The 19,275-nt window shown below is 45.3% G+C and overlaps 2 protein-coding genes across 4 annotated transcripts in view; both read left to right on the forward strand.

Annotated features, from left to right (window-relative positions):
• Positions 1-17: 17 nt before the first annotated feature.
• On the forward strand, positions 18-9,346 carry mtf2 (metal response element binding transcription factor 2). 2 transcript variants are annotated; one of them, XM_035422115.1, is made up of 16 exons: positions 18-249; positions 1,147-1,348; positions 1,483-1,564; positions 1,992-2,066; positions 2,753-2,848; positions 3,197-3,297; positions 3,436-3,584; positions 3,891-3,986; positions 4,100-4,168; positions 4,594-4,717; positions 5,072-5,139; positions 5,228-5,398; positions 6,042-6,147; positions 6,414-6,472; positions 6,555-6,659; positions 6,852-9,346. In XM_035422115.1, exons 1-16 carry the CDS (start codon positions 245-247, stop codon positions 7,210-7,212), a joined length of 1,869 nt encoding a protein of 622 aa, XP_035278006.1. In that variant the 5' UTR covers positions 18-244; the 3' UTR covers positions 7,213-9,346. The 2 variants fall into 2 exon arrangements, with proteins under 2 accessions (XP_035278006.1, XP_035278007.1); XM_035422116.1 differs by lacking the exon at positions 1,992-2,066.
• A 1,591-nt stretch (positions 9,347-10,937) lies between these two features.
• Positions 10,938-19,275, forward strand: part of ccdc18 (coiled-coil domain containing 18) — a 28,003-nt gene continuing 19,665 nt past the window's right edge. The window contains exons 1-14 of one of the 2 annotated variants that reach the window (XM_035423989.1): positions 10,938-11,034; positions 11,566-11,699; positions 11,875-12,046; positions 12,703-12,852; positions 13,272-13,381; positions 13,552-13,680; positions 13,822-13,918; positions 14,033-14,154; positions 15,027-15,306; positions 15,971-16,055; positions 17,008-17,225; positions 17,897-18,007; positions 18,273-18,404; positions 18,888-19,022. In XM_035423989.1, coding sequence (XP_035279880.1) covers positions 11,596-11,699; positions 11,875-12,046; positions 12,703-12,852; positions 13,272-13,381; positions 13,552-13,680; positions 13,822-13,918; positions 14,033-14,154; positions 15,027-15,306; positions 15,971-16,055; positions 17,008-17,225; positions 17,897-18,007; positions 18,273-18,404; positions 18,888-19,022 — 1,845 coding nt within the window. In that variant the 5' untranslated portion in view covers positions 10,938-11,034; positions 11,566-11,595. The remainder of the gene's footprint in view (positions 11,035-11,565; positions 11,700-11,874; positions 12,047-12,702; positions 12,853-13,271; positions 13,382-13,551; positions 13,681-13,821; positions 13,919-14,032; positions 14,155-15,026; positions 15,307-15,970; positions 16,056-17,007; positions 17,226-17,896; positions 18,008-18,272; positions 18,405-18,887; positions 19,023-19,275) is intronic. The other variant, XM_035423990.1, reaches the window with a different exon arrangement.

Here is a 19,275-nt window from a genome sequence, read left to right on the forward strand (position 1 = left end):
GGGTCCTTCCCACAATGCAACCGAATCTCAGCGGGAAACCAAAATGGCGAATGCGCTGGGAGAGAACGACCCGTTTGTAATTTTCTAAAAAAAAAAATATTTTCGAGCTCGGGAAACCGAAGAGAAAGGATCTGCGGGTTTATTAGCATAAACACAAGACTGCGCGCTGAGGAGAAGACTACAATTATCGGTTTAGACCGATTTGTTAAATATATGAAACATTTTGACTCCCTGAAGTGACCGAATGAGGTAAAACTGCTGTGTTTTTTCGACAGAGGTGTCTTGTTAGATTGTTCAAGAGCAAATATTCCGCATGATAAAATCCATCGGATTTACTGCCACATGCACAGTTAAGAATCTGCAGCTATCGTTTTAATTATAGTCGTAACGTTAAATTTCATGTTTCGGATTTCATTTAATGTAGTGCTTTGTGGAGTTATAAGTCAAGTGATGAGCATTTCATTGTTCGTTTTGCTAACTGGTCAGCTTGCTAACAAAAGGGGACTGTTCTGCGAAAGGGGAAAACGCCTTGAGAACAGGACACAGAACGAATCGGATTATTAGGAAGCTAACATGACTTGTACTTTTCTTTCGGTCCGTTTGGCTAACATTTCGATGCTTCGTCCCACCTGTGCCGCACATGCAGAATGGAAGCATGTTTGACTTGTCTGACATCAATCATCCTTAATGTTGCGCCAGTGGGCTCTCGGTTGTTGGTCAATCATGAAATCAAAGGCCGAGGAGCTAAACGAGCGTGTACCAGCACAGTGTAGCGAATGCTACATAAGATCAAGATGGTGAACTAGATAGCTATATTAGCTATATTTTTTTACCTTCTAATGCGTTAGTTAGCTATAATCGTATTTGTATCAGGAAAGATTTTTTTAAATTGTAATAACGTTAGTACCCAGTACATAATAACGTGTTGGGCGTATAACTCAGCCTGTGATTCGTACGAATAAATCATAACATCCTCTTAGCTAATTGCCTTGGTACTTGTCTGCACCTGGCTACCCAATTACAGTTACTTAGTTAATTGCTTGGTTAATTAATCTGTTTACGTTATGCTGAATTCGGTTAATGTACTGATGGAGCGAGACTGGACAGTTCCCTGAGGTTGCCTAATAGATGTTTTTTCCACAACAGAGACGCAACGGGAGCAGCGAACTTGTCTGACCTCCAAAAATCGCATTCCCATCGACAAAACAAGTCGCCTGCGTCCCCGGCCAAACTCTCTTTCAAGGATGGGAAAAGGGGCACCACGAAACTTGCGAGCAAATTTGAAGAGGGACAAGATGTCCTAGCTCGCTGGTCGGATGGCTTGTTTTATCTGGGAACTATCACGAAGGTAATCTGTGTGCCACGAGTTCAGAAAGTCCCCGAATTCATGGTTTTTGTAGAAAGTGAAGACAATGGCCATAGTTATCTTGAATTATTGTAATTTTATATATATATATTTATTTATTTGTGTTTTTTTTACAGATAAACAAACAAAACCAGAGCTGCTTTGTTGTTTTTGAAGATCGTTCAAAATCCTGGGTTCTTTGGAAGGACATTCAAACGGGCAAGTGCTTTCCTCTTAATTTCACATTCATTGAGATCTTTCTGTCCTTTGCAAATGCCCTTAAAAACACAGCGCCTGGCTTTAGATGTGTATTGTGGCCACTGGCATAAATTAGTATTTGCCTTTCAACCCTTGGAGACATCAGCACTGGTATCTTTACAGTATCGCACATAAAAATCCATTGGGTTTGTTTTGTCTTGTGTGTCCATTTCAATGCACAAGAGTAGTTTTAAGCCTTTCTATTTTCTCCACAGGTATTTCCAATAGAAGACCGATCAACAGCATCAGTTTTTAGATTTGATTTAATTTTATGCTGTGTAATTTTATCATTTTGGCCTGAGTTAATTTTAGCTCTTATTTACTTGGTTCACTCCTCTCCACTATCTGCTACTTTCAGCTTGAGTTATCTTTAATTTGTCTCTGACAGTTGACAGACCTCAGGGTTTGTGGCCTTACACAAACTGTAAGTTGAACGAGGCGTCCGGGGACGAGATTAGGGAAGGTACTTTGAGTCTGTGTCAGTGTCCATGTATGTAATCTGTACCTTTACTTTCCCTTCTGTGGTCCACATGATGTTTGAGTGTCCTATGTTTCATTACAGTGCAGGCTTTGCTGTAGCATCCTTACTGACATCATTTAAAGCTATTAGGCCACCACCCGAGTCTTAGACTTTGAAGATGGTCGGTCCTTTCAAAATGTCTCTCTTCCCCCAGTCATGAATCGGCTTCACTGAACAATTCAGCGGCCGTTTTATATACTGTTAAGTGGATAAAAAAGGTTATGGGTTGAGCTTTGTTTTTAGCAACTTTTTGCTAATTTCTTTAGCACGTCTGTCTAAATCCATGCATACAAAAACTGTTCTGAGTTTCTATTTGGCGTATTTTGTATGTTCGTGACGAGATTTGTCATGTTGGGGAAGTTGTGATCTGTTTGGGACAATGTGCATTTTATTTATACCTGGCTGATGAAAATGCAAGGATTGAAATCTGCTCTGAATGAAGCTCTGCAAATCTTGGTGTTTCTCTTTCCACCCTGTGTGTAAGAGTCTCTCCACCCCCCTCCCACCCCCGGTTGTTCAGTGGGTTCACATTTATTATCTTTGCATTTCCTCTTTTTTTTTTTTTTTTCTTTTGACCACTCGGAGCAGGAGCCCTGGAAGTGGTGCTAACGTGTGGCTGTGTGTTGCAGGGGCCAGCGGGGGCGGCGAGATGGTCTGCACGATATGCCAGGAAGAAAGCTCCGAGCCTCCCAACGAGATCGTCATCTGTGACAAGTGTGGCCAGGGTACGCTGCTTTCACATTTAGGCACTCTGCGAAATGCTTTGGTACTGAGCAACATGCAAGTAAGTGCATCTTGCAGGGCTGGAAGAGCAGTGCTAGGCCTACACGCCAGTGAAGTCACAGACAAGTCAGTTGCCTGTAGGAACAGGTTCATTATAGCAATTTTTAAAAATCTTATCCATACATTCAAGTTAGTGGATTTAACTGGAAGTGTGGTGGGAAAGACGGGTGGTTGGTAAAGCATACATAGTCAAACTAGTAGTAAATCACGGTAGGAAAAGTTCCTGTTCCTAAACGAGGCACGTAACCATGACCGTGTCAATATCTGAGACGCTTGTGGCCTCCTTGCAGGCTATCACCAGCTCTGTCACGCTCCCAACATCGACTCCAGCGTGATCGCCTCCGACGACAAGTGGCTCTGCCGACAGTGCGTGTTCGCTACGACGACAAAGGTGCGCCCGTGGAAGCCGCTTGGCGCCTCCTCCGTGAGGGGTGGCGCTTCTGGCGTGCCGTCACGCATTCCTTTGGTGTTGAGGGAGACGCGGGGCGAGGCCAAGCGCTAAGCGTGTAACTGGTGTGTTTTGCGGCAGAGGGGCGGCGCGCTGAAGAAGGGGCCGAACGCCAAGGCCCTTCAGGAGATGAAGCAGTCGCTGCCCTACGCCCTGGAGGATCTGGTGTGGGACCAGGGTCACAAGACAAACATCCAGCAGTGCTACTGCTACTGTGGAGGCCCAGGAGAGTGAGTGACACGTGCACGGTCCAGGACTTGCCTGTACCGGCTTTTTCATGTTTATTAAAAGTGAAGAGCAAGTTGTGCTTGTCCACAAACGCACGTGCAACCACGCACATAATGGATTGCCCACCCTAATGTCATTGATGGAGTTTTATTTTAAAATGAACAGTAAGTGTTTGTGCACCTGTGCGTGCATGCAGTCACATACAGTGCAGTGCCTGGGTTTAGTATTGTTGTTATAGTTTGGTTTTAAATGAAGACTGTCTCTCCAGCGCTGGTCGCCGCAGTAACCTAGCTCTGCTCTCTCCCCAGCTGGTATCTGAAGATGTTGCAGTGCAGCAGGTGTAAGCAGTGGTTTCACGAGGCCTGCATTCAGTGCTTTCAGAAGCCCATGCTCTTTGGAGACAGGTGCACGGCTGCCCTCTGAAATAAGACCATTTTGAGAAAATTTAAAAACAAAATGAACGCTCGAGCGCCTTTGAGAAAAATAAATATGTTCTTGTACTTTTTTTTCACATTAGGTTCTATCTATTTATTTGTTCAGTTTGCAATTCTGGACCAGAGTACCTCAAACGTCTACCTTTAAGATGGTGGGTTTAACTTTTAATTTCCTGTCATTTCAGTACTGTAGTATATTTGTCTTATCACAGGAGAAATGTACTGGAATACAACATCTATGTTTTGTTTTCTTACCCTGTTTTAAACACCTTATTAGGCATTGTCTAATTATTTTGATCGCATATACTGTAATGGTAAATAAAAGGACAGATTCTGGAGAATTTATGAAATGGTTCTGGTCAAAGCTCATATGAAGTAGATAGTGCTTTAGATACCTTTGCCAATCTAAACCAGCCCTATTTAATTGATCAGGATTTTGTTTTCCCCAGAAAATAACCGTTAGACCTTGTGACCAGACAAGATTATAAATAAATTGTCATAGTGTGGATGTTGACAGAAAAATGCTTTTGTGGAAGGTGTCACCTGTTTGATTTTTACTGTCGCCTTTCACCCACAGGGCAGACATTGTACACCTGAGCCTTTACAATCTGAGCGTCATTCACAAGAAGAAATACTTTGACTCGGAGTTGGAACTTATGACATACATTAATGAGAACTGGGATCGACTGCAGCTCGGCGAGGTAGTGCACTTGTCATAATTTGTCATTTGTGTGGATGTGAAAGACATACTAAATTTGGCTACTGCATTGCCTAGGAGGATTTAATTTGGTTGCCTTTCTCAGATGTTGGCTAGGAAATGTAGTCCTCTGACACAATGAGTACAGCTTGGCTGGGGGACTACAAATAGAAAGAAATCGAACATGGGTAGCATGCACCCCAAAAAGGCATGGATGCTGTATGGCTGCATTGTCCCATCATGACTGGGGCAGTCCCAGCAATGGGATGGGTCTGCAGTTATGATTGGTCATATTAAATTGTGGACAGAAAAAAACAGGGTGACCAAAAGATTAAATTGTCTGTTATTCTCCCCACAGCTTGGAGAAACCCCCAAATCAGACCGTTATGGAAGCATTCTTGAAGCACTGAATAATAACCACACCATGTGAGTTTCACAGTAGTTCAGAGCAATAACTGACAATTGCACCTGCATCGGAGAGCCGGATGATTCCTAACGGTGTGGCTGTTTCCAGGTTCATGTCAGGGAAAGAGATAAAGAAGAAGAAACACCTCTTTGGGCTGAGGATCCGCTTTCCCCCGGCCCCCCAGAACACGGACTCCAGGGTGGACCGGGAGCCCGAGAGGGCCTCCCACGAGATCAAGATCAAAGGCCGCAAGTCCACCAAGCCCATCCCGGAGCCCAGGTCAGGAGCCTCTACAGCCAGGGTGTTAAAATCCGGTCCTGGAGGCCCGTGGTGTCTGTGAAACTCCAGTCCTGGAGGCCCGTGGTGTCTGTGAAACTCCGGTTCTGGAGGGCCGTGGTGTCTGTGAAACTCCAGTCCTGGAGGGCCGTGGTGTCTGTGAAACTCCAGTCCTGGAGGGCCGTGGTGTCTGTGAAACTCCAGTCCTGGAGGCCCGTGGTGTCTGTGAAACTCCAGTCCTGGAGGCCTGTGGTGTCTGCTGGTTTCTGGAGCGCTTCCGCACAAGTTATTCATCTAAGGCTTTGATTAGCTAGAGAGTCTACACACCTTCTCAAGGCCTTAATTGGCTTCTGATTGAAAGGAAATCTCAAATACCTGCAGACACTGCTGCCGCAAAGGACTGGAGTTTGACACCCCTGCTCTACAGTAACCCGCACCTGCTCAAGCAGCATCCCCACAATGCATCACTCCATATTGACTGTGGTATAAGGTTCCTACATATCAGCTTTTTTAAAATGATAAAATAATCTCTTACCTCTTTTCTGAATACTGTTTTGATTATGGTTGATGTAGTGATGTATTTAGGCTGAGTTTAAAGCACACTATGCGCAGTGAAGCTGAGGGCTGCATTGCTGTTGTGTTGCAGTGAGATGGGTAATGGAGTGGTGAAGAAAGGGAAGAGGAAGCACACTGGCGGCCATTCCTTCGAGACTCTGGCCAAGCTGAGGAGATCGAGCGAGCACCCGCCCCGGGTCCGTCCCATACTTATTTATTGCTCATTTAAACTGCATAATTTACGTGTTTTCATATGCCATTGCAATGCGTTATTTACAATTTTCTTTAGAATTTTTTCTAATTTAGAATTTCTCTGTGGCACTACCTCTGTCTGAAAATGGAGAGTTCTCAACATTAATGCAATGTGCCAGCAGTTTGATGAAATGGAGTTCATGTTCTCTGAAAAGGTCCACAAAGCAGACGTGGGGAAAACCGCTTTTCTCTCCTTGTCTGTCCCGTATAGGATGATGAAAAGCCCCCGGCAGTGGAGAACCACCCACTGGACCTCCTGGCTTCGAAGAGGTGAGTCTGTATGTCAGCGCACACACGGGGTAAAAGGCAGTCTCTCTAACAGGGCCTCACGCTGCGACATTTCTCACCGCAGCAACAGAAGTGATAAGTCCGTGCCGTCTTCAAGTACCTCAGATGTGGAATCCATCAGTGCCACAAGCACCACTGAAACTACCTCAAGCATTTCAAGACAGTCCAGGTACTGCCCTGCTCACATCCGGGTGTGTGTGTGGCTGTTTACAGGGGTGTGTGTGGCTGTTTACAGGGGGTGTGTATGGCTGTTTACTGTTTTTTTTTAAATATTAGTTCTTTTTATATGAATTGATTGATTTCACAGGGTCTTTAAATTAAAAAAGAAAAAAAAAAAAAACATTTGCCTCTCTTGCCCCAGCCTGTACAGCGCCAGCAGGACCCGCACGGGCCGGCTCTGGCCAATCACGCAGCCCTCTGTCCTGAGGAGGGGGCGGAGGCGGGGCCGCCCCCGGCGGGCCCTGCAGCCGCCCAACCCGGAGATCCCGGCACACGAGCCGGAGCCGGCCGAGCCCTGCCCGCTGCCGGGCCTCAACACGGACATTGTGCACAGCCTGGACCAGGACACGCAGCTCAGCCACCTCAAGAGCTCCATCACCAGCTACTTCGGCGCGGCCGGCCGCATGGCCTGCGGGGAGAAGTACCGCGTGCTGGCCCGCCGCGTCACCCTGGACGGCAAGGTCCAGTACCTGGTGGAGTGGGAGGGCGTGACCGCCTCGTAAGCCCTGGCGTCTGCGACGGGAGAGTGAGGCGGCGCGAACGCCCAAAATGGGAGGGGCCGCCACCTGTCAGTCGGTCTCCAATTGACACGCGTGGTTGGCTCCGCCCATTTTGGGGTCGACGAGGCTCGACTCTTTCCATTGCTACCCCTGCGTTTAGCTTTCCTCTTGGGGGTCAGTAGTGCTACCGAGAAGGGATCTGTTGTTTTTTGTGGTTGTTTTTTTTTCTTTTCCGAGTGCCCAGTGCTAGGTTTAACGCACTGGGGTCAGACACGTTGGATGAATGTAAACTGAGACAGGAGTGTTGTTTGCAACTTTGCTTTCTTTTCTCTTCTGAGACAGAATTGGGGGAGGGGGAGGGCTGGGCTAGGATGCCAGCCAGATTGACAGCTGCAGTAAACTGCTGGGATGTGGTCGTGAGCCTTCAAGAAGAAGCAAACCACAAGGCATCTCAATTGCTGCAAAAGTATTGTATTGTACCCTTTTAATGCAGTTCGTTCTGGTTTTATTCTACTTTATGAATATGCCTTGCCGTTTTATTTTCCTTCTTGATTGCACACGTGTTCTCAGTTGGTTAATCTGAGGTGTTACTCTGTTTTGAATGCAAAACCCAATTTCCCCCTGGGGCAAAAATCTGTGTTTCATTAAAGGTCCCTTTCAGTCCCAGAATTAACCTGAAAACAAGGCATTTTTGTTCATTTTTGCCTGGAGTTCTGGAATGTCGTGGCTGATAATAAGCAGTATTATTTCCGTGTATTTGTCTTCTCGTCAGACTTCTCAAATTGGGTTTTCCTCACGACCAGGTCAGTTTGAACTGATTCTGATAGTCCGGCTTTTGAACAAGTTGTAAACGGCTAAATTCTTATGCCGGGAGGAGAAACATTTTCCTTTTGTATTTAAGCTATTTTACAAACGGTTGTAACCGCAGCTTTCACTTAATTTCACTGAGGTGCTCTTAAATGTCTGTTTGAGGGACAGCTTAAAAATTATGAGAGCATATGCAATCACCAGGTTCTGCTTAAATACACACATCTGGAAAACATGCCATTTCAGACAGGACCTTCACAGCCATGAAGGCAGTAGTTTTGAACGCGGAGGATCTTTGCGATCCGCTTTTCTCCTTTGTTCTTCGCGGCCGTGTTCAGCTGTTCTCAAAATGTACACTGTACGCAAAAACTCAAGGAATCAATTTTTAAGTTGAGTTCCGTTATTGGTTCAGTGTGTAGTCTTTGCATTTTTTTTTTATCCGTTTCCTATGCAACTCAATATTCAAGGAACTGACTTTTTGGTTGGTTTGTCAACAATTTAGCCATACCTTTGCTTCAGGAACACATTGCAATATTTTACAGTTACAATTTTCTCAGGCTTTGTAATTACTGGTGCTATCTAATGCTTTCAACGAAAAAAAAAAAAAAGAATTGTGCACTTACATTCAGACTTGTACTGATACAGCCAAGCTCGCCCACAGATCTCTCAGGATACCATCACCTTAAAATTCACTGTAAGAGTCCCAGTTGAGATGACGTTGAGCTAGGAGTTTTTTTTAAATTTTTATTATTTTTCATGGCCAGGATAAATGTACAAGCTTAGATGTGGAATGTAAAGCTATGTTGAAGAGGCTAAACATTGACTATGTTGTCAATATTTCGGTGACCTTTGAGTTTTGCATAAGCATTACTTAATTAATGGAATTAATTCCCTGGAAGTTTGATTTTAAAAAAGATTTTGAAGTTCTGGCCATTTGTAGTTTGTTCATAATTGTAATGTGAACTTGGCCCACTTACAATCAGATTGATGTAATTCTTTGATTACTTTTTCTTGCCAGAATCTCTTTTCTGATAGTAAGTGTAATTTTTCTGTTGTATCTATGCGTTTGGGTGTAGATGTGTCATTTACTGTATTAAAGATGAGGACGTTTCCACTTGAGGGAGCAGTGTTGATTGAACCTTGACATTGATACCTCTTAAATTAAAATGACTTTGTATAAATATAAATATAAATATATATATAAACAAAAATATGTAAAGAAGCTTTCTCCCCTGTCTGTTGGTGTGCCAGTGTTAGACTAAAGCTTTCTGTTTTCTACTGGCTTTGAACAGGCTTCTTCAGCCAAAGAATAAATCTTCTTTTAAAAGTACATTGTCATTTGCCTTTGATTTTGTTGAGAACTGATAATATTGGTAGTGTGGGCATAGCTTTCGGTCAATGGCATCACTGTGCCCTTACTCTTAAAAAAAAAAAAATGGGTGTTCTAATGCCTGAAAGTAACCTGTTCAGAACCTGTGCATGACACCCTTTGCCTGTTCCAGTCATCTATGACAATTGTTGATTATGCAGGATAGAAACCTTTTCTCACCAAAACCCATTCATATTCTGCCTTTAATTCAAAACTGTCTGGAACTGGGAGGTGACATTTTATTCAGATGTCCATCAATAAGGGTGAGCGATGGAAGCAATTGTCAAGAATTGATGACCACCTTTTTGGCTGGACCGGAACAGCGGGGCCAGCCCTATAAACGCGAATGTCTGTGACTGAGTGATGAAGTTACACCATTAGTCGCCCGAGTTATGAAGTTACACCATTGGTCCGGCCGGTCCAGCCATATACTAGGTTTTGACCTGGTCTTGTACTAGATGGTGATTGTAGGCATAGGTTTAGTTGGTTCAACCAGGCATTAGAAAAGGGTGAGATGTTGGTGCCAGAAATGGTGGTTCCAGTGTCTCAGAAACGGCTACCCTCCTGGATTTTTTCATGCACTACAATCTCTAGAGTATACAGAGAATGGTGTGATAAACAACAAACATCCAGTGAGTAGCAGTTCTGTGGGTGAAGACATCTTGTTAATGAGAGGTCAGAGGAGAATGGGTGCACTCAATCACAAGATCAAGCTAACAGGAAGGCCACAAATGCTCAAATAACAGGTGTTTACAGTGGTGTGCAGAATGGCATCTTTGAACCTTGAAGCGGATGGGCTACAGCAGTTTAAGAGGAGGATGAGGCTACTGTGTGCACTTGATCACCAATTGATTTAATTCGGTTTACTCCAATGGCCTGCACATTCCCCAGATCCAACAAAGCACCTTTGCGATGAAATGGACCGGGAGGTTTGTTTAGTGGCCAGAAAATCTGCTCTGTGCAATGCTATTTAGTGAGCATGAATTAAAAAAAAAAAAACCCCAAAAGAATGTTTCCAAAACCTTGTTGAATCCATTCAATAAACAATTCTAATTGTTCTGGAGACAAAGGGGGGTCCTAGCTAGCACCTGATATATATAACTAGTAAAGTGGTATTTTACCACTAGAATATATCTCTCTCACCTGATTTTGGCTTGGCTATTCTTGTTTTATGGACTTTTAAAGCAAAAGCAGATGGGTCGGTCGGTGATCACAATTACAAGAAAGATTACTTTCTTGTTGAGCACTGAGCAGCAAAAATGAAAGACATTAACGAGACCCAGAAAGCCCTTGCTCGGATAAAGCTTATACATTTGTAAAGTGGTTTTTTTTTCACCGAGCGTTGTCCAGTATCACTTTTAATCGATCGATTGGAAATGAAATGTTTCTATTTACCTAGGTCTTGAACAAATGATCTGGGTTTCAGAAAAGCGCCACCATTCGCGGCTGATGTAGTTCATGACCTGTTGAACACCAATCATTTTTCTAACCGTTTTTCATTTCATCCAATTACAAAACGCGACACTAAGTCGACGTTCTGTTTGGATGTCAACACAACAAGGAAGGGTTTTTACAAATTTGCAGCGGCAGATGTGAATAAATAAAAACTTCAGAAAATTTAGAAATGGATTAAACTTACTCCAAGTTCGGTAACTACTAACTCACACTCATTACAGATTGGCGACGATCTGAAAGCTTAGCGCGATGCTGTCTTTCAAAAAAAGTGGATAATTATACACCGATTCGCTTTGCAGTAACTACTCGCTAGCTAGTTTAGTATTTATCTTGGTAACTTGGCTAACGTTAGCTGCCAAGCTTGCAAGCGTTACTGACTGCTAACAGTCTGCTAGCTTTTGTTGGCTGCAATGTAACTTTCCCGAACGAATGTTATTGTTACATGAAGTTACTGGACTGTGCTAGCTTGCTTATTTTGTGTCTTATTTTCAAATAGCTACTTAGCTAATAGAGTATAGCTAATATTCGTGTAAAGTAGCGTTAGCTAACTAGCTTCAGTTGTCATACTCTATTGCTAGTTCTCTGTTGCAATATCTAGTTACTTCTTAACGTAACTTAGTTCATTCACTTGGCAATTTCGAATAATTCACATGGAAATAAAAAGTTTTGGTGATAACGTGGGCTAAGTGACTATAAAGCACGTGATGAATATTTCCCCTTGATAGGACTGGAGTGACCAAACGTGATAGTCATCAATGTTCCACAGGAGCGAAGAAGATCTTGTAAAAGATGTGGTCAGTTTAAGAAATCAGTTAAGACAAACGGAGATCAGTTTGCAGTCTTTGGGGGAACAGCTAAGGTACGTTTTTCTCAGTTCGCAGCGTGTTCCTCAGTAGCTCACTCGGGTCAGCTTTGTGTATCACCAGTTTGAAATGTTAATTGCAGTATCCTTGAACTGTTGATATCAATTTAATGACCTATATGAAAACAGCTAATTTACGCTAATTATTCGTTTAATGGTGCGTGTCTACCAGTGGCAGCAGCAGCGAACACTCGGACCACAGTCCTGGGTGTGTTCAACCAGGTGGATTGACACTTGAAGACCTGCGTCGACCCGATGTCACACAGCCACCTCCAATTAGCCCCATTCTCCCAGAAACCTCTCTTCGGATAGCCACCGGCAATGTGCCTCACGCTGACTACAGGGTATGGAATCATCCTCTGCAGTCCTTATGCACATGAACAAGCTTATATGACAGTTGGGGCAACGAGAACACAGCCTCTTGTCAGTTTTATAGAATAAGATTTTCATTAAGACGTTTGAGAGCCTAAGGTTGGGCCTTGTCCAGGGCTGCCCAACCCTGTTGCTGGAGATCTACCATCATGTAGGTCAGGGATCATCAACTCTGGCCCTCGAATCCAAATCCAGCCCTGGTTTTCTTTTCTTGATTGGCCAGACTGTCTTCACACCTGACTCCCAGGCAAAGAGAGGGTGGGAAACCAGCAGTTCTTGGCCCTCGAGGACCGTGAGTTGCTGATCCCTGATGTAGGTTTTCATTTCAACCTGAATTTGACACCTGATTCTATTGAGCTGCTCAAAGAAATCTCTAGCAGCTGAATGAGAGGTGTGCTTTATTAGGTTTGGAGTGAAAACCTACAGGATGGAAAATTTCCAGGACCAAGGTTGGGTAGCCCTGGCCTAATCACACAAAAAATGTTGAGGCAACCATCCTAGTTTCCAGAGATGTTATGGTGGCGACACTGTGGACCTTTTTGAGTGTCAAAGGGAATGAATGATAGTATGTCTTCATAAAAAGCAAGTACACTGTGTTCATAATGTCTTCCGTTTGCCGTCTCATTAGCCACCATCAGTCACAGAGATTGAGAACTCTCAGCTCAGGAAGACGCTTGGGAGCATCAGGGAGGAGAACTCCTGTCTGGTTCTGGAGAACCAGAAGCTGGCTAATGAACTAGAGGAAGTCCAGTTTCGGCTTGCCGGCTCCCATGCCAAGGTGTGTGTGAAAAAGAAGGAAAACACGACCTCTACCAATTCCTCATCAGAAATAGAGTAATAATATATTTCTGTCTATGTTGAGTCTCGCGTGATGTTACGATTTCATTCACGTTTCGTAAAATGTGTCAGGGAAAATACAGGACTGGTTATATCAGTGTATCTGTATTTCAGTCTTATAGCAAGAAAGTGTTACGGGTGTCGAATTTAAAATTAAGTCAGTCATAAATTATGCAGTGCAAAATGTCTGAAGGAATAACAATAATGTATGTTTCCATTTATTGTAATATTTAATAGATTAGAGAAACAAAGTGCTCTCTGCGATGACCCTTGTGAAATGAATGCATCATTAGTTGACAGAGAGACTGGCTGTTAGATATATATTTGCCATCAGGGATTCACTTGGTTGCTGTGTTTGAGATCCAGGTCATGGGCACCACAGCTGATTCAAAGCCCCCCAGCCTGTCATTGATGAAGGAGCATATTCAGGGCCTGGAGGCTGAGGTGGAATCCCGCACCACAGCACTGAGGTGAAGAAGGTCTTTTTGATGTTAACGAAAACAATGCAACAGCCACCAGACTTCCTCTCTGAGTGTATGTGTTTTGAATGACCCCTGCGTGGAGTTTTTGTGTTTTGAGGTGGTTTGTCTTGAGGCGGGTGAGCTAGCTCGGTCTGACGTCTTTGTTCCTTTTTCCTCAGGGACTCTGAGCAGAAGCTGGAGGAGAGGCAGCACTGTGTGCTCCTGAACAGCAGAATGGTGACCAAGCTGAAACAGGAGCTCAAGACCGTCCAGGCTGATCTAGCGCAGAGAATCAGTCAAGGGAAAAGGTGATGCCTGCTCTTAGTCTCAACAACTCTCGTATTCTTATTTTTTAAATTCTTTTGTTTAACATGTAAAAAGAGATGTGAATCTCTGGAATGCAGGGGTGTGTGTTTGTGCTGTCCTCACGGTCCTCTTCCCTCTGACAGAATGGAGCAGCAGAGGAACGAAGCGCTCCGGAACGCTGAGAAGCTGACGGCGGCCTTTAAGGAGTACAAAGGAAACATTTCTGAAAAAATGACCAAGGCAAAGAGTCTTTGTTAGGGTTGGAGTGAAAAGCTAAAGGATGGTGGATGTCCAAGACCAGGATTGGAAACCAGTGATCTAAGTGTTCCTGACAGATTTCGTTCTTTTTCACAGGTTCTGGAGAATGAGATGAAGCTGAAGGAGAGCCTGATTGAGTGTGACCGGGAGAGGGAGGAGCTGGAGAGCAGGTGCTCTAAACTGGAGCGGGAGCGGGCCGAAATGGCCCGGATCGTCCGGTGAGATGCTGTCCCGTCCTCGCCCGGAGAATGGCACAGTGCAGACCTGGGAGGTCCACGGGTCCAAAAGTAAAAGTCCTGCCCTTTGTTTCTCCCACCCATGAACTCAGCCAGCTCATTTCACTAATTAATTGTAATTAGTTGCTAAATGCACCAGTTAGCAAATCCAGGTGGTTGGAAGAAAATACTGGGAAGGATTTTTACTTATTCAACCTGGATTTTTCACATCTGGAAGAGTTTATGTGGTGTGTGGTTTATTCTCAACCAGGGCTAGTCAACGCCTGGTCCTGTGGGCCGCAGTGTCTGCAGGTATTTGCTCCTACCATGTACTACACCACCTGATTTAACTAACAGACTTCATGGACTTGGTGAAATCAGGTGATGTAGTGCATGGCTGCAGCTAATACCAGCAGACGCTGCAGCCCGCTGGACCTGGAGTTGAGTAGCCCTGTTCTAAATGTATTTCAAGAATCCAGCTGGTGCGTGTATTTGTGCTCTTTCACTGTAAGTCTGTTTCGAAGTCTGTTAAATGAATGTAATGTAAGTAGTACAGTATAAAGAAATACTCAACTATAGACTTAGATTTAGATTTATTGTAGCATTGTCAAGATTGGCTCATTGGTTAGCAATGCTAATAACCGAGCTACAGGTACCAGTGTGGCTGGTATTAGCAGTGCAACAATGCTAATAGCCGAGATACAGGTACCAATGCAGCTGGTATTAGCAGTGCAACAGTGCTAATAGCCAAGCTACAGGTACCAGTGTGGCTGGTATTATCAGAGCAACAGTGCTAATAATCAAGCTGCTGGTGTCAGTGCGGCTGGTATTAGCAAAGCAACAGTGCTAATAACCAGCCTCTGTCCGGCCTGCAGGCAGCTGAAGGAGGACTCCTGCAAGACACAGGCGCTGAGCACGGAGAACACGGACCTCCGCTCGCTCGCGGAGAGCTCCTCGGCCGAGGCCTCCCGACTGCAGCAGGAGCTGGCGGACAGCAGGGCGGCGGCGGAGGCGCTGAAGAGGGAGAACGCAGACCTGCGCTCCTTCTCCACCTCCCAGGAGCAGAGGCTGGCCCTCTGCCTGCGAGAGGGGGAGCAGACCCGGGCGGAGCTGGCCAGCCTGGAGGCCATCCTCAACGTGCTCCACCTCCGAGAGGTGTGTACTGGATGGAGGCTGTCCGTGCCTCTTTCACACACACACTTACTCACTCACACAAACACATGCACACACACACACACACACACACATACGCATATGCATTTTCATTCTTTAAGACCACAATGATTTCTCTATTAATTAAACATATGCGAGTACCTCATAACAGTTATTCAGGGAGAAAAGGCACTGCTTTTAATGCAATACATTAATCAACCATCTACCCACACACTTTCATATACATACACCAGTGCACACAAACATACAGTATGTAAACCCATGCTCATGCACACACACACACACACGCACACACACACTGCATGGTGTCTGCCACGTCCCAGCTCCTAATTCACACCTTCCCAGCTGGATCTCACATCTCCTGCCAGGCTCTTCTCTTCCTGCTCTTAGTGATTCTGCTCCCACAGTGAGCTCTTTCGTAAGGCTTTTCATTACAGTACATCCACACGTTTCATCTGGTACACACCAGCCTCTCTGCGGTGTCTTGTCAGTGCACTCAGCTGAGGTGATTAATATTCTAGCCAATCATAAGCCTTGGATTTGGACCGCGACGCTGTTTCCTGCTCGATCAGAATGAAGGTTCATTGGCTGAGATTTTGGGGCAGAAGGCGTGTGCTGTGAGTGAAGGGCTGTCCCCTTGTTTCAGGGCGGGGGGGTTCTGTGTGTGCAGCCCTGCATCCTCCCCCAGGTGTCGCTGTCAGGATACAGTGACTTCCGCAACGCTAAGCCAGGTGTGTGCCAAACCCCCTTCGTTTAACACTCCCAGAGAGTTCTGTCTCAGCTCTTTAGTTAAAATGTCCAAACATGCTCATTCCTGAGGTGTAACTGTACTGCATGGGTTTTCAGCATTGTCTGCATTTGATGACTTTCCTGAAGTAACCCTACAAAAGTTAAGCAATGTACTTTTCTGAAAAGCAGTACACCATCAGGGTACTAAGATTGTCTTATGAGTTTTTTTTAACCCTGCCATTATGAAATCTGAAGTCATAATCAATGTTCAGCGCCACACATCTGTTACAGCAAAAAATCAATTATGATGTGAGTGTTGTAGTAAAAATGAGTGGTGCAGACTGAAGAAATACTGTCTCCCTGGACTGTGAAGTAGGAAAACAATTATTCAGCTATTGATGAGTGACAGGCTGTTAGGACATGGAAAAGTATTGATTTAGGGTTTAAAATTCAATGAAGAGGCTTTTTCACAGGGGGTCTGGAGAATGAATACATAAATATGGAGACAAAGCAAAGGTCACAAAAACAGGCATGGGAAAGAACAAAATGACTGAAAACACAGAACAACAGTCCTTGAGAAAGAAACCGACTCTGGAAGGTCAATAAACTTTAAAAAGTGCGGTACCAAGGAAAAAGGTTAAGGCACTCTGTCTCCAAGTGAAAAAAATTGATAACAAAGCCTTTATTAAATTGGCTAGTTTATTAACTTTCCAGAAGCTGTTTCTTTCTCAAGGGCTGTTGTTCAGCCTTAGTGTACCCTGCTTACTCGTGAGCACCTGTCACTCCCAGACCCACGCAGCGCTTCCGTTTCAGTCGTTTGATTGACTGAACGCGCAGTTGGTTTAAACCACAGTGGTAGTCGCTCCCTGCTGTTCGAACCCTGCCCCTGAGTGACGCCGTGCTCCCCGCCTCTCTCTCGCTCTCTCTCTCTCTCCCGCCCGCTCGCGGCTCCAGGCGAGCGCTACGCCCAGCTGCTGCCCGCGCTGCAGGCCCTGGAGCAGGAGCGGAGCCGGCAGGCCGGCCTGGCGTCGGGCCTGCAGGAGCAGCTGAGCCGGGCCCGGGAGGAGCTGGCCGCGCTGCAGAGCAGCATGTCCCAGAGGGCCAGCCACTTCCAGCACATCCACAGCGAGCTGCTGGAGAAGGCCGGGGAGGCCTCGCGCACGGAGAGGGAGGTAGGGGTAACGGGCAGGGCGGGGGGAGACGCGCCTGGAGAGGGAGGTAGGAGTTAAAGGCCGGGGTGAGGCACAAGTCACCGAATCGGAATTTCTCTTAATTTACTAACTTACTTTAAATTAGAACTCTAAGCTAATTTCATAGTGTTGTTTCTGGTTTTGTAGCATGTTATGGAATTGATATGTGCATCTCGCAGGGAGGTTACTGTGATCCGCTGTAAGTTCTAGAGCAGTGGTGTGCAGTCATGTGCCATGGAGCGTCGAGAGTACGCCGGTTTTGAGTCTAGCAAATCAGTACACCTGCTGATTTCACTATTTAAGCCCATAGAGCCATTTAATGCCAGAGAGGAGGGAACTAATTAGTGAAATCGTAGTGATTGGCTGGAATGAAAACCTGCACACTCCTGGCCCTCCGTGGCGCATGATTGGGCACCACTGTTCTAGAACCTTAAGGGGTACCTCTCCTCCCCTCTAGTTAGTTACACGGTTCACTTAACTTTTTTTTCTGATTGTTGTTTTATGGTGTCGTGAAAACATCTGGCACAGATAAAGGGTCCTCTTAGATTTCTGTTCTCTGGGTTATGTATCATGCTTCACTGGGTTATGAATGTGTGCCAGTTTGCATCTCTTACTGTTTGTCTCCCCCTGGTGGGTGGTTTTTGTCACTGCAGCTGAGAAAGAAGACTGCCCGGGTGGGTGCCCTGGAGAAGCAGCTGCAGGAGAAAGCCTCGGCTTATTCAGCGGCAGCAGTGAAGAACTGCGAGCTGGAGCAGATCCTGCTGGTAATGCATGCATGCACGCATGCACACTCTCTCACATACGCACACGCTCAGACGCGTGCGCCCTGGCTTCCGTTCACACACAGCCACTGAACAGATCCAGGGGAATTATGCCAAGCATTGAATACAGTTTTTTTAAATTTATTTATTTATTTTTTAATAATAAATTTAGAGCGATGTATAAGTGATTGTGAATGGTGCTGCTCCATTAGCAGCTCAGTGTGACTGTGAATGGTGCTCAGTCAGCCCTCGTGTCTGTTTTTCTCAGGATAAGACCAGCAGCCTCCAGCACACTGAGGCCCTCTTCAGCAGGAAGCAGAAGGACTTCCAGCAGGCCCTGGAGAAGTCCAAGAAAGCGTATGCTGAGAAGTGCAAGCAGCTCCAGGAACAAATGGAGCTGGTGAGGAGATTTTCCTGGTTAACTGGGCTGTACATTTATCGTGAACCTTCATTTTGGAATTGTAAGGCGAGTTTGGGGATGTTGAGTGAAATTTCTTTTTGGAGTCAGTGGTTTCAGTTTTGCTGGTCTGGAGAGGGGTCATGGCCCCTTTTTGGCTCTTGTGTGAGCGCATGTGTGTATCTGTCTGTCTCGGCTGTGTGTGTGTGTGTGTCTGTCTGTCTGTCTCTGTGTCTGTGGCCTTACCAGCTCTGTGATGTTTTTTTGGGTGTATGTGTGACTGTATACCTCACCTCTATGTCTGTGATTCTATGTTTCATGTCTCTGGTGTTGTAATACGTTTGTTTCTGTGATTTTGTATGTTAGTATTTATGTGTGTATATGCAGATCTGAGTTTGCATGTGTGTGTTTGTATGTATGTGTATATATACATATCTAAATTGGTATTTATCTGTTTGTATGCGTGTGTTTGTATGTGTGACTCAGTTGCAGCAGTCTCTGGATCAGAAGAAAGCGCAGGTGCAGGAGCTGGAGAAGAGGGTGTCTCTCTCACAGAAAGAGAGGAAGGAGGCCCAGCAGAAGTGTGAGCAGCTGCAGGCCTCCCTGGCCCAGGTCAAACAGGTCAGCTCCACCTGTATGAGTGTGCTCCACCTGTATGAGTGTGGTCCACCCATATGAGTGTGCTCCACCCAGGCTGGTTTTCCCAAAAGCATGGCACATTTCCACATACTCATAGCACTCAGTACATTTCCACAGACTCAGAGAGCTCAATACCTTTTCACATAGCGAGATAGGGCTTAGTTCCCATAGTAACTTGCTTAAGGGTGAATTCTGTTTGCATGTAACGCCTGGCCCCCCGGGCCAATTTGAATTC

Source organism: Anguilla anguilla, chromosome 6 (genome assembly GCF_013347855.1).
Source record: "Anguilla anguilla isolate fAngAng1 chromosome 6, fAngAng1.pri, whole genome shotgun sequence".
NCBI classification, from domain to species: Eukaryota; Metazoa; Chordata; class Actinopteri; order Anguilliformes; family Anguillidae; genus Anguilla; species Anguilla anguilla.